This window comes from Rana temporaria, chromosome 9 (assembly GCF_905171775.1).
Source record: "Rana temporaria chromosome 9, aRanTem1.1, whole genome shotgun sequence".
NCBI classification, from domain to species: Eukaryota; Metazoa; Chordata; class Amphibia; order Anura; family Ranidae; genus Rana; species Rana temporaria.
The window spans coordinates 170,875,995-170,890,950 of NC_053497.1; the positions used below are offsets into that span (position 1 = coordinate 170,875,995).

Genomic DNA, 14,956 nt, shown 5'->3' on the forward strand with positions numbered 1-14,956 from the left:
TAAATAAAGACGCACATCAATAAAGCACAGCTTTATATTTTATTGACTTTTACAACTGCATATGTCCAAAGATAGAAAAAAAAAGACACTTTAGGTATTATGAAAAACACATTTTATAAGTACATACATCATACAGTATTTATGTAACATATTTTTACTGCATGAGCTTGTCATAGTTTACAGTGGGGATCGAAAGTTTGGGCACCCCAGGTAAAAATTTGTATTAATGTGCATAACGAAGCCAAGGAAAGATGGAAAAATCTCCAAAAGGCATCAAATTACAGATTAAACATTCTTATAATATGTAAAAAAGTTAGATTTTATTTCCATCATTTACACTTTCAAAATTACAGAAAACAATAAAATGGCGTCTGCAAAAGTTTGGGCACCCTGCAGAATTTATAGCATGCACTGCCCCCTTTGCAAAGCTGAGACCTGCCAGTGTCATGGATTGTTCTCAATCATCGTCTGGGAAGACCAGGTGATGTCACTCTCAAAGGTTTTAAATGCCCAGACTCATCTGACCCTCCCCCAACAATCAGCACCATGGGTTCTTCTAAGCAGTTGTCTAGAAAACTGAAACTGAAAATAGTTGACGCTCACAAAGCTGGAGAAGGCTATAAGAAGATAGCAAAGCGTTTTCAGATGTCAATATCCTCTGTTCGGAATGTAATTAAGAAATGGCAGTCATCAGGAACAGTGGAAGTCAAAGCAAGATCTGGAAGACCAAGAAAAATATCAGACAGAACAGCTCGCAGGATTGTGAGAAAAGCAATTCTAAACCCACGTTTGACGGCACGATCCCTCCAGAAAGATCTGGCAGACACTGGAGTTGTGGTACACTATTCTACTATAAAGAGATACTTGTACAAATATGGTCTTCATGGAAGAGTCATCAGAAGAAAACCTCTTCTACGTCCTCACCACAAAGATCAGCGTTTGAACTTTGCAAATGAACATATATACAAGCCTGATGCATTTTGGAAACAAGTTCTGTGGACCGATGAGGTTAAAATAGAACTTTTTGGCCGGAATGAGCAAAGGTACGTTTGGAGACGAAAGGGCACAGAATTTAACCGGTTGCCGACCACCGCATGTACATGTACGTCCCTGCCTTTCCGCGGGTCCGATCGGGACCCCCCCCCCCCCGGTACACGCGGCGGTCGGTAACCCGCGGGGAGCGATCCGGGACGACGGCGCGGCTATTCGTTTCTAGCCGCCCTGTCGCGATCGCTCCCTGGAGCTGAAGAACGGGGAGAGCCGTATGTAAACACGGCTTCCCCGTGCTTCACTATGGCTCTGCATCGATCGAGTGATCCCTTTTATAGGGAGACTCGATCGATGACGTCAGTCCTACAGCCACACCCCCCTACAGTTGTAAACACACACTAGGTGAACCCTAACTCCTACAGCGCCCCCTGTGGTTAACTCCCAAACTGCAACTGTCATTTTCACAATAAACAATGCAATTTAAATGCATTTTTTGCTGTGAAAATGACAATGGTCCCAAAAATGTGTCAAAATTGTCCGAAGTGTCCGCCATAATGTCGCAGTCACGAAAAAAATCGCTGATCCCCGCCATTAGTAGTAAAAAAAAAATTATTAATAAAAATGCAATAAAACTATCCCCTATTTTGTAAACGCTATAAATTTTGCGCAAACCAATCGATAAACGCTTTTATTACCAAACATAGGTAGAAGAATACGTATCGGCCTAAACTGAGGAAAACATTTTTTTTTTATATATGTTTTTGGGGGATATTTATTATAGCAAAAAGTAAAAAATAGGTGATCAAATACCACCAAAAGAAAGCTCTATTTGTGGGGAAAAAAGGACGCCAATTTTGTTTGGGAGCCACATCGCACGACCGCGCAATTGTCTGTTAAAGCGACGGAGTGCCGAATCGCAAAACCTGGCCTGGGCATTTAGCAACAAAATGGTCCGGGGCTTAAGTGGTTAATGAAAAGAACCTCTGTCCAACTGTTAAGCATGGGGGTGGATCAATCATGCTTTGGGGTTGCATTGCAGCCAGTGGCACAGGGAACATTTCACGAGTAGAAGGAAAAATGGATTCAATAAAATTTTCAGCAAATTTTGGATGGTAACTTGATGCCATCTGTGAAAAAGCTGAAGGTAAATAGAGGATGGCTTCTACAAATGGATAATGATCCTAAACACACCTCAAAATCCACAGGGTATTACATCAAGAGGCGTAAACTGAAGGTTTTGCCATGGCCTTCACAATCTCCTGACCTCAACATAATTGAAAATCTATGGATAGACCTTAAAAGAGCAGAAATCTCAAAGAACTGGAAGACTTTTGTAAGGAAGAATGGGCAAAGATACCTCAAACAAGAATTGAAAGACTCTTGGCTGGCTACAAAAAGCGTTTACAAGCCGTGATACTTGCCAAAGGGGGCGGTACAAGATATTAACTCTGCAGGGTGCCCAAACTTTTGCAGATGCCATTTTTTTGTTTTCTGTAATTTTGAAAGTGTAAATGATGGAAATAAAATCAAACTTTTTTTGACATATTATAAGAATGTCTAATCTGTAATTTGATGCCTTTTGGAGATTTTTCCATCTTTCCTTGGCTTCGTTATGCACATTAATACAAATTTTTACCTGGGGTGTCCAAACTTTCGATCCCCACTGTAAATGAGTCTGTGAAATACAATACATGCATAGATTTTCACCCAGTAAAAAATGTTAGTAGCCAAATTATATACAGAGCATTGGCTTGAAGTGGGTGTTAACCCATTTTAACAACTTTATGCTACAGGTACCCTATAATAAGGCTTACCTGATGCTACCCTGGATATCTCCTAAACCTGTACGGTTTAGGAGATATCCCCCTGTGTCTGCATGTCCCGAAGTGATCGTCGTGCCGTTTCTTCATTTAGATGTGCCGTTACCAGTGGCTCCCGCGCACATGCGCGGGAGTGACGTCATTGCGGCTCCGTCATCGCGGCCAATCACAGCACCAGAGCCGCAATACCTGGAAGTAAGCTCTGGGAGAGATGTCCGCTAGAGGAAGGGGATGAGGACGGCTGCAGGGGCTTCGATCTAAGGTAATACATAATGAGCTAGTATGCTATGCATACTAGCTCATTATGCCTTTGTCTTGCAGTTTTTTTTTTTAAGGGTTTACAACCACTTTAACCACTTAAGCCCCGGACCATTTTGTTGCTAAAGGACCAGGCCCTTTTTTGCAATTCAGCACTGGGTCGCTTTAACTGACAATTGCGCGGTTGTGCGACGTGGCTCCCAAACAAAATTGGCGTCATTTTTTTCTCACAAATAGAGCTTTCTTTTAGTGCCATTTGATCACCTCTGCGGTTTTTATTTCTTGCGCTATAAACAAAAATAGAGGACAATTTTTAAAAAAAATTCAATATTTTTTACTTTTTGCTATAATAAAGATTGGAAATGGGGAAAAAACTGCGCTGAACCCCCAAAAAAGTGCAAAGTGAAAGCTGCCAGCACTTGAACAAACAAAGTAAACAGAAATATACAACAAATAGCGCAGCGCTAAATAATCATGTGTGGTACACTTGTAAATATACCACAAAGAGCATATAAACTCAAAAGCCCAAAAAGGGTGCTGACAACCCACGCTACGCCACTGCGTAAAACCACACCTCAAGCTTAAAGCGGGGTTCCTCCTGTGATTTTTTTGCTGACACTTATACGAGTACTAGGCGACTGTGATGTCGGCCCCCTGAGGCCAATCCCTTGACCGTGGCAGGTCCCGGCTCCGCCATCCTGACTAAGGGAAACAGGCAGTGGAGCCGTGGAGCCCTGCGGCTTCACTGCCCGTTTCCTACTGCGCATGCGCGAGTCTCGCGTCGTTTTGTGAATGGGCCGGCTGCTTTCTGGGATACACACAGTTCCCAGAAGGCAGTGCGCCCCATTCCCCAGAAGACAACACGAGGAGGAGGAGGAAGAAGACTTGTTGCTGTATGGGAAGAGGCAGATTAGGGACATCCGCATAGCAACAAGCATTTCTGGTAAGTAACATTTTTTTTTGCAGGATTCTGGTGTATTTCTTTTTTTTTTTTTGGGTGGAACTCCACTTTAACTAAAATCCCCACTCCAATCTTAACCAAATCGCAAATTGATCTTAGCCAGTTTTTGCCAAGTGCCCTTTCTTGTTTTCTGCAGAGAATAGAAAGTTCTGCACAGCCAGGTGGAAAGATTACTTGGACAAGAAATAATGATTTATCATCCTTAATTTGTAACAGCGCTTTCACAGTTGGCAGTTTACAGAGGAAATAGTCAAACGACAGGCATTTGTTGTGGGCTGTACTTGTTTTTTTTTATCTTTAGTGCATTCCTGCCACCTGTAAATCTCTTGAACTTTATCTTCAGATAGCAGAAATCTGCCGATCCCTCTACACAAGCCGGGCACTCAAGGTATAGAAATTGTTACTTATTTTCCAGATTTAAATAGAATCATCATGCAAATGTTGATCCTCCTATAGTATGATTAACCTTTTTTTTATTGCTGTGTTGTTTTTTATTTTAATACATTTTTATTACATTTTTTTTAATCTTGTGCAGGATCTGTTGGCAGTGCAATCAATACATTGTTTTTAGAGTATATGTACTTTGTAGAGGTGTCATAAAAGTGCATTAAATATTACAGAGAATCATGTAACATACAGGGGTGGACTGACCATTCGGGCACTGCCCGAGTGCCCCATGCCACTAGTGGGCCCCATCAGGGTGGTCAGCCTCAGTAAAACCAGGGACAGTATGTAAAAATCTGTGTTTGTTTACATCTGTCCCTGAAATGCCCCTTACCGACATCCTTTCGGTCTAAAAATCCCAAGATTATAGCTGCCCCGCCTCTCCAGTACCTTCTCAGTGTGTGTATGTGTATTCTGTGTGTGTGTGTGTGTGCTGTGTGTGTGCTGTGTGTCTGTATGTGTATTATGTGTGTATGTATACTGTATGTGTGTGTGTCTGTATGTGTATTCTGTGTGTATGTATACTGTATGTGTATGTACTGTGTGTCTGTATGTGTATTCTGTGTGTCTGTATGTGTATTATGTGTGTATGTATACTGTATGTGTGTGTGTCTGTATGTGTATTCTGTGTGTATGTATACTGTATGTGTGTGTACTGTGTGTCTGTATGTGTATTATGTGTGTATGTACTGTGTGTCTGTATGTGTATTCTGTGTACTGTGGCCCAGATTCTGAAAGGGTGTTTACGACGGCGCAACGCCATGTGCGCCGTCTTAAGTCCTAATCTGGGCCGTCGTATCTATGCGTCTGATTCTTAGAATCAGTTACGCATAGATAACCATTAGATCCGACAGGCATAAGGCTCTTACGCTGTCGGATCTTAAATGTAATTTTTTTTTCGCCGCTAGGTGTTGCCGACGTCGTTTTCCCGATCGAGTATGCAAATTAGCAGAATATGCAAATTCCCAAACGTACGCCCGACCGACGCAGTGAATTTACAACGTTTATGTAAGATTTGCGACGCGTAAAGTTGCCCTGGGTCTATGAGGCGCAGTCAATGTTAAGTATGGCCGTCGTTCCCGCGTCTAAATTTATAAAAATTACCGTCGTTTGCGTAAGTCGTCCGTGAATGGCGCTGGACGCCATTTACGTTAACGTCAAAACCAATGACGTCCTTGCGACGTCATTTAGCGCAATGCACGTCGGGAAATTTTAGGGACGGCGCATGCGCAGTACGTTCGGCGCGGGAACGCGCCTAATTTAAATAATCCACGCCCCCTACCCGGATCATTTGAATTAGGCGGGCTTGCGCCGGAGGATTTACGCTACGCCGCCGCAACTTTACAGGCAAGTGCCTTGTGAATCAAGCACTTGCCCGTAAAACTTGCGGCGGCGTAACGTAAATGAGATACGTTACGCCGCCGCATTTTTAAGCCATTCTACGAGAATCTGGCCCTGTGTGTCTATATGTGTATTCTGCGTGTATGTATACTGTGTGTGTGTGTGCTGTGTCTGTATGTGTATGTGTATTCTGTGTGTGTGTGTGTGTGTATGTATACTGTATGTGTGTGTGTACTGTGTGTCTGTATGTGTATTCTGTGTGTATATATACTCTGTGTGTGTGTGTGTACTGTGTATGTATGTGTATTCTGTGTGTATGTATACTGTGTGTGTACTGTGTCTGTGTATGTATACTGTATGTGTGTCTGTATGTGTTTTCTGTGTGTATATATACTGTGTGTGTGTACTGTGTATGTATGTGTATTCTGTGTGTATGTATACTGTGTGTGTGTACTGTGTCTGTATGTGTATTCTGTGTGTGTGTGTATGTATACTGTATGTATGTGTGTGTGTACTGTGTGTATGTATACTGTGTGTGTGTACTGTGTTCGTATGTGTATTCTGTGTGTATGTATACTGTGTGTGTACTGTGTCTGTATGTGTATTCTGTGTGTATGTATACTGTATGTGTATGTACTGTGTGTCTGTATGTGTATTGTGTGTGTCTGTATGTGTATTATGTGTGTATGTATACTGTATGTGTGTGTGTGTACTGTGTGTCTGTATGTGTATTGTGTGTGTCTGTATGTGTATTATGTGTGTATGTATACTGTATGTGTGTGTGTGTACTGTGTGTCTGTATGTGTATTGTGTGTGTCTGTATGTGTATTATGTGTGTATGTATACTGTATGTGTGTGTGTGTACTGTGTGTCTGTATGTGCATTCTGTGTGTATGTATACTGTATGTGTGTGTGTGTACTGTGTGTTTGTATGTGTATACTGTGTGTGTATATTGTTTGTCTGTATGTGTATACAGTTCTGTGGGGCCCATAATATTTTGCCCGGGGGCCCCATAATCTCCTATTGCCCGAGGGCCCCATAATCTCCTATTGCCCGAGGGCCCCATAATCTCCTATTGCCCAGGGGCCCCATGAGTTGTCAGTCCGCCCCTGGTAACATATTAAAGCATAACTAAAGGCAAAACTTTTTTTTTATTTAATTTCATGCAATTGATTTATTTTTAGTTTTGGATAAAGTGAAGAGAGAATAGAACACCTGTCCGGTTTTTATTGATGTCTATGTCCCCACTAGAGAGATTCGCCCTCTCTGTCCTGTTTACCATTAGCACCAAAAGTGAACATGAAAGAAAATCTTGAATTTCAAGTTGCCACCAGAATAGTAATAGAGAAAGAAAAACTACCAATGGGGACACAATTTCTGGTGACACCCAGGGTTTACATCACTTTTGGAGGGATTTCCTCTGACTTTCTGTTTTGGCTATGGGAACAGGAAGTGAAGGGAAATCTTCCTAATGGGACGTAAATGGCAAAAAACCTGAACCTAGGGCTAAAATCCTTCCTTAGATTATCCAAAATGGGAGAAAAAAGCCTTTAGTTCTACTTTAATCATTTAACCACTTGCCGACCGCCGCATGTATATGTACGTCCACAGAATGGCACGTACAGGCAAATGGGCGTACAGGTACATCCTTGCCTTTCCGCGGGTCGGGGGTCCGATCGTGACCTGCCCCCCCTCCCCCCCGCTACATGCAGCGGTCGGATTCCCGCGGGGAGCGATCCGGGACGACGGCGCGGCTATTCGTTTATAGCCGCTCCATCGCGATCGCTCCCCGGAGCTGAAGAACGGGGAGAGCTGTATGTAAACACCGCTTCCCCGTGCTTCACTGTGGCGGCTGCATCGATCGAGTGATCCCTTTTATAGGGGAGACTCGATCAATGACGTCAGTCCTACAGCCACACCCCCCTACAGTTGTAAACACACACTAGGTGAACCCTAACTCCTACAGCGCCCCCTGTGGTTAACTCCCAAACTGCAACTGTCATTTTCACAATAAACAATGCAATTTAAATACATTTTTTGCTGTGAAAATGACAATGGTCCCAAAAATGTGTCAAAATTGTCCGAAGTGTCCGCCATAATGTCGCAGTCATGAAAAAAATCGCTGATCGCCGCCATAAGTAGTAAAAAAATAAATAATTAATAAAACTATCCCCTATTTTGTAAACGCTATAAATTTTGCGCAAACCAATCGATAAACGCTTATTGCGATTTTTTTTTAACAAAAATAGGTAGAAGAATACGTATCGGCCTAAACTGAGGAAAAACATTTTTTATATATATTTTTGGGGGATATTTATTATAGCAAAAAGTAAAAAATATTGCATTTTTTTCAAAATTGTCGCTCTATTTTTGTTTATAGCGCAAAAAATAAAAACCGCAGAGGTGATCAAATACCACCAAAAGAAAGCTCTATTTGTGCGGAAAAAAGGACGTCAATTTTGTTTGGGAGCCACGTCGCACGACCGCGCAATTGTCTGTTAAAGCGACGCAGTGCCGAATTGTAAAAACGCCTTTGGACATTTAGCAGCATATTGGTCCGGGGCTTAAGTGGTTAACCACTTCACCCCCGGAGGATTTTGCGATTCGGCACTGCGTCGCTTTAACTGACAATTACGCGGTCGTTGACGTCCTTTTTTTCCCCACAAATAGAGCTTTCTTTTGGTGGTATTTGATCACATCTGTGGTTTTAATTTTTTTTGAACAATTTTGAAAAAAAATGAATATTTTTTACCTTTTGCTAAATTAAATATACCCAAAAAATATATATAAAAAAATTATGGCGGACACTTTTGACGCTATTTTGTTGACCATTGTAATTTATACAGCGATCAGTGCTATAAAAATGCACTGATTACTGTGTAAATGACACTGGCAGGGAAGGGGTTAACCACTAGGGGGCGAGGAAGGGGTTAAGTATTCCCTAGGGAGTGATTCTAACTGTGAGGGGGGCTGGGCTACAAGTGACACGACACTGATCACTGCTCCCGATGACAAGGGAGCAGTAGATCAGTGTCCTGTCACTAGGCAGAACAGGGAAATGTCTTGTTTACAACTCACTAGGCAGAACGGGGAAATGCCTTGTTTGCAAAGGCATCTCCCTGTTCCGCAGCTCCATGACCCGATTGTGGGACACCGGCAGATTCAAAGCAACGTACCTGTACGCATGGGCATCCGCTGAAACCTTTTCAGGGGGGGCGCTTCGGGAACGGCAATACACAGTCGCATTTAACACGGCCAGCTGGCACTGTGAAATAGCTCTTAAGATAATTCAGCTTCACTTCATGCCCATATAAATATAGCCTAGAGAATGTTCAGACCCCCCTTCAGCACAGATGGACCCCCCCTTCAGCACAGACCTCTCCATTCAGCACAGATGGACCCCCCCCCATTCTGCACAAACCCCTCCATTCAGCACAGACGGACCCCCCTTCAGCACAGACCCCCCCCATTCTGCACAGACCCCTCCATTCTGCACAGATGGCCCCCCTCTTCAGCACAGACCCCCCCATTCCACACAGGCCCCTTAATTCAGCACAGGTCCCCCCTTCAGCACAGATGGACTCCCTTTAAGCACAGACCCCCCCTTCAGCACAGATGGACTCCCCCTTCAGCACATACCCCCCTTCAGACAGCCCACAGCGGCGAGACTCTTCAACACCTTCTCGATTTTCCAGGGGGGGTCAATTGCCCCCCCTTGCCCTATGGAGTGGACACCCATGCCTGTACATTGCTTTGCCTGCCCATGCCATTCTTCCAACGTATATCTACGTGAGGCAGTCGGCAAGCAGTTAAAGGAAAATAGACTGTGCAGTACGTTGCTCCAGAGTTAAGTAAATAAAGTAAGGTTTCACTTTACAAAAGTACCCAATCATGTGCAAGACAAAATAAAAAAAAAAACAGCAGTTTTGCTTGCACATGATTGGATGATGGAAGTCAGCAGAGGTTCTGCTCATTTACTAAGCTATAAAACAACTGCTCTTGCAGAGTGCAGATTCTATTTCCCCACTATATCTTGCTCTTCATTCAGAAGAAAAGTAAACACAGGGGCGGCTCGCAGTGACTGATCACTGTAAAAGCCAATCAGAGGCTATCACATCGATCAGGTGACCTGGAACCGAGAGTCCCGATCATTATTACGAGACCCAGGGCTCTCTCGTGGCACACTCCCAGCACAAAGGGAGATATATAGGGCTTTTTTTCAGTGGGAACGCAGTTCCTGCACCTCCAACACTAAATGTATTTTATGGCAAGGTGTGCTGGAGGGACTATTAATGCTGGCTGCTGGGGGATCTATTGTTGCTGGTGGAGATCTATTTTTTTTTGGGGGTCTATTGTTGGTGAGTAGGTCTTTTGTTGTTGCTGAGGGGTCAATTGTTGCTGGGAGGGATCTACTGTTGGGGTAGAGGTTTATTGTTGCCGGCTGCTGAAGGGTCTATTGACGCTGACTGCTGGGAGATCTGTTGTTGCTGCTGGGGGGTCTATTGTTGCCGGGGTGGTATTTTGTTGCAGGGGATACACAGAATCATTTACCACGACTCTCTGAATTCTGTCTTTCAGCCAGTTTTCTATCCATTTACAAACTGATATTTCCAATCCTGTAGACCTTACCTTACACATGAGCCGTGTGTGGGGAACTGTATCTAACGCTTTTGCAAAATCCAAGTATATCACGTCCACAGCCACGCCTCTGTCCAAGTATACCACGTCCACAGCCACGCCTCTGTCCAGGGTTTTACTTAAATCAGGTTTGTCTGACAACTTCTGTCTTTCATGAATCCATGCTGTCTGTTGCTTAAATATTTTTTATGGGCCATGTGGTCTTTTATTAAACGCTCCAGTATCTTCCCAACTATAGAAGTTAAACTAACAGGTCTATAGTTACTATTTAATTCATTTTTAATATTCAAAGCAAACTCCCCCCATCCATCCACGTCTCTGTACTTATTTTGGTAAATCACTTTAAAAAACACCCCCTAGCACTTTTGGCTGTGGCCATCTTGAGTAAGGGCAAATGATTCAAGTAGCATTTACTTCCTGAAATCCATCTGCCCTTAGCTCAGACAGGAGGTTGTGCTTAGCTGAGAAAATCACCCCTCCCCTCCTGAAGACTCCTGGGATGTATGATATAATTTGCCTAGGCCAGCAACCAGAAAGTAATTGAAGAAATGTTAAAAAAAAAAAAAAAAAAAGCTTAAAACAAGTAAATTTGATATGCTTTCCTATCGATTTACTAATTTGATTGGGAGAGTGAAGTTCCACTTTGAGGCCAGGTTCACACTATTGCAGATTGGATGAGGGTTTCCCTACATCCAATTCGCATGTCAGGAGATTGTGACCGGATCTCTATGGAACCGGTTCACAAATCTCCGGAACGGCTCCAATGTGCATCACACAGGAGTCCTGTGCATATTCTGGTCAATTTCAGGTCCGAATTCTAATTCTAATGAATTTTGACAAATTAGTTAATTCCAAAATTTCCGAATTTCCGGATTTTTCAATTTCCGAATTTCTGATCTTATTGACCCCACATCTCTCCTTAAAGAGGACCTGTCACACACTATTTATATTACAAGGGATGTTTACATTCCTTGTAATAAAAAAAAAGTGATCAAAAAAAAATTTTTTTTAAAGTGTCAAAAATAAATAAAGTAAAATAAAATAAAAAGATTTAAAACGCCCCTGTCCCCGGTAGCTCGCGCCCAGAAGCGAACGCACACGTAAGTCCCCCCCACTTATGTAAACTTCGTTCAAACCACATATTCAGATTCAGAGCATGCGTGGAATTTTGTGCGTCAGAATTGTCTACACGAGATGAAAATTACGAGAACGGATTTCGTTGTTGGAAAATTTGAGAACCAGCTCTCAAATTTTTGTTGTCGTAAATTCCGACAGAAAATGTCCGATGGAGCCTACACACGGTCGGAATTTCCAACAACAAGCTCCTATCGAACATTTGTTGTCGGAAATTCCCAAGCGTGTGTACGCGGCATAAGGGAAAAGTAGCAAGACAAAGGTCCAAAAGTCAAGATTGGGTGTAGTCAGAAGGAAAAAACGAGTATAGCACAGGAACAAGCAGGGTCTGATCACAGGAGCTGCTTAAGAGCACGCTAAGGCCTCGTACACACGACCGTTTTCCTCGACAGAATCTATCAAGAAACTTGGTGGCAGAGCTTTTTTGCCGAGGAAAACGGTCGTGTGTATGTTTTTCATCGAGAAAACTGTCGTGGAACTCGATGAGAAAAAAAGAGAACATGTTCTCTTTTTTCTCATCGGGAGTCTCAATTTCCTCGTCGTGTTCCTCTTCAGGCTGGTTTTTGACGAGAAACACGTTCGTGTGTATGCTTAGAAACCCGCACATGCTCAGAAGGGTGGCGCCGGTGGAATCAAACTCCCCCTTTATAGTGCCGTCGTACGTGTTTTACGTCACCGCGTTTGAGAACGACAAGATTTTGTCTTGACAGTGTGTACGCAAAGAAAGCTTGTCAAGATTCTCAAAAAGCCTAACAAGGAACTCGTCGAGGAAAACAATGTTTTTATTTACGACGAGTTTCTCGGTCGTGTGTACGAGGCCTTGTACGTGTGTACGAACGTCGCTGTCAACACTGCACTGTTGCCATCACAACGGCCGGCGTAGGTCACGTGACCCACGAGATATCGCGGGATTTCAGCACAGCGCGTCTCCTGGGATTCTCCTAACTCACTCCCAGGAGACATAGCGCTGGTCGGGGGAAAATTGAATACACGCCCACTCCCGCGGGGAAACACTGATTGACGGGAGAGAAAATTCTGGATTAACAAGGTAAAGACGGCGATTAAAAAAAAAAACGGATTGGGTATTATCGATCGGTATTGTTTTAAGTCAGCCAAACTTGAAATTTAGGGTGAACCTCCGCTTTAAGTTGAATAAGTTACCCTTGTGTCTACAATGATTCTGTTATAGCTAATAGTACTTCTGATACACATTAGAACTGAATAAAACTGCTTGGAAATGCTTACCTTTAGTGCCGGTTCACACAGGGGCAACCGGACTTACAGCGGGACTTCAGGGCGACTTGGAGCAACTTAATACGCAACATAAAGTTGCCTCCAGGACAGGCGACTTTGGCTGTGGAAAATCACAGAATAATCAGCTCTGTGGGAAGGAGGGGTTTGCTTGAGTAAACTATTTTTTTTTCCTGTAAAGTTGCTTCAGTTAAGAGGGTGATTTGACTTTGGAGGCAACTTCCATTGAAATCTATGGGTACAAGTTGACTAGAAGTCGCCTTGAAGTAGTACAAGAACCTTTTCTGAAGTTAGTGAGACTTCAGTAGTGTGCATTAAGACGGCTCTCATTCAATTCAATTTCATGTCGCGCGACTTTGGGCGACACAAGTCGGATCCCAAGTCGCGGTAGTGTGAACCGGCATTTACAGATGTCCAGTTGAGTGTTGCTAAAAACTACTAGCTATACCACAACCTGGATGAATGGTAACCTTCAAAGATATATGCGCCTTGGTTTCCTCCATGCATTATAGTTATTTAGCTTCAAAGCCTTCTCACTTTTTATTATTTTACCTAACATCTTCCTTTTTCTTTTCTCACCCCTAGGTTCAGTTAGACCATGTCCATTCGCTTAATTTTCTTCTTCTCCCTCTTGTTCTTCCTACTTTTATTCCTTTACCAGTTTGTCCATGTCAGCCATATTTCCTATATCTCCTCTTCCCATAAATACCAGAAGAGGCCTGTGCACCTCCTCATATTATCTTCCTGGCGCTCTGGTTCTTCGTTCCTTGGGCAGATCTTCAACCACCACCAAGATGTCTTCTACCTCTTTGAGCCTGGACGTTCCGTGTGGATGAGGTTTAGGAGAGAGAGTATTGAGCTACTACACTACCTGGTCAGGGATGTCTTACGATCACTTTTTACTTGTGATGTGTCTCCACTGAAACAATACCTTCCTGGAGGTGGGCAGCAGATTTCTGAAATGGGTTTCTTTGCAGAGAGCCGTGCTTTGTGTTCTCCGCCATCTTGCTTTGGTTACATGCCATCTGAAGGTTTCGATCGTCAGAAATGCTTGTACCGTTGTAAAAACACGTCGTTGGATAAAATGGCAGAGGCATGTACCATATACAGTCACGTAGTGATGAAAACAGTTCGCATCCTTGACTTGTCTGTCCTGCTTCCACTTTTCCGAGACCCTGCTCTTGACCTACGGATTCTGCACCTTGTAAGAGATCCTCGAGCTGTTGCATTGTCAAGGAAATACTTTAGTCTCTCTATTGAGAACCAAATCATACTTAAGAAGGAAACTCAAAACAACAAGAAAACTGCCAACCAGGTCATGGCAAAGATCTGCAATGCTCAGGTAGCCATAAACAAACTGGCCAAGGCAGCAGGACATTCACTGGACGGGCGATACATGCTTATACGTCATGAAGATCTGGCATTGGAGCCCATTAAAAATGTCAACGATATTTATAAATTTGCTGGTCTAAAAATGTCTGATGATCTGCACCAATGGATCTATAACATTACACACTCTGAGGATAGACAGAAAAGTGGGTTCTTGTCGTTTTTAAGGCAATCCTCAAAAGTTGTACAAAAGTGGAGAATGATAATGGACTTCAAAAAAGTGAAGGAGATTGAACAGGTTTGCAGAGACGCCATGGAACATTTTGGTTATTTGCCAGTGAAATCCGTAAAGGAGCAAAAAAACATGACTGTCAATCTAATTTTATAGTGTGCTACAAAAACTGTCCATAAAACAAAAGCTTTTAAAAGTTTAAATTTTACAAACTTTTACAACTTCGAAAGTAGAAGCAAAAGTAGGTTTGTACAGTATCTCATAAAAGTAACTAGTTACTTTATCTCATAATAATCTCAAATAAATCTCATAAAAGTAACTAGTTACTTTTATCTCATAAAAGTAACTACACCCCCCCTTTTCTAAGAACCGGAAACATGTGCTACTTTACAGGCATACTATCCACACCCCCCAGGTTTGAAATTTAAATTAATATTTCACTAGGAAAAGTAACTAGGGACTTTTCTAAGAACCGGAAACATGTGCTACTTTACAGGCATACTATCCACACCCCCCAGGTTTGAAATTTAAATTAATATTTCACTTTTATTGTTTCA

At 42.8% G+C, this 14,956-nt stretch overlaps 1 protein-coding gene across 1 annotated transcript; it reads left to right on the forward strand.

The window, feature by feature from the left end:
* The first annotated feature begins 13,260 nt into the window (after positions 1-13,260).
* LOC120914501 (carbohydrate sulfotransferase 4-like) lies at positions 13,261-14,667 on the forward strand. The gene has a single exon (XM_040325177.1). It carries the CDS (start codon positions 13,437-13,439, stop codon positions 14,553-14,555), a length of 1,119 nt encoding a protein of 372 aa, XP_040181111.1. The 5' UTR covers positions 13,261-13,436; the 3' UTR covers positions 14,556-14,667.
* The last annotated feature ends 289 nt before the right edge of the window (positions 14,668-14,956 follow it).

Coding starts and splice junctions, on each gene's coding strand:
- LOC120914501 (XM_040325177.1), top strand. CDS start 13,437: ATGTCCATTCGCTTAATTTTCTTCTTCTCCCTCTTGTTCTTCCTACTT.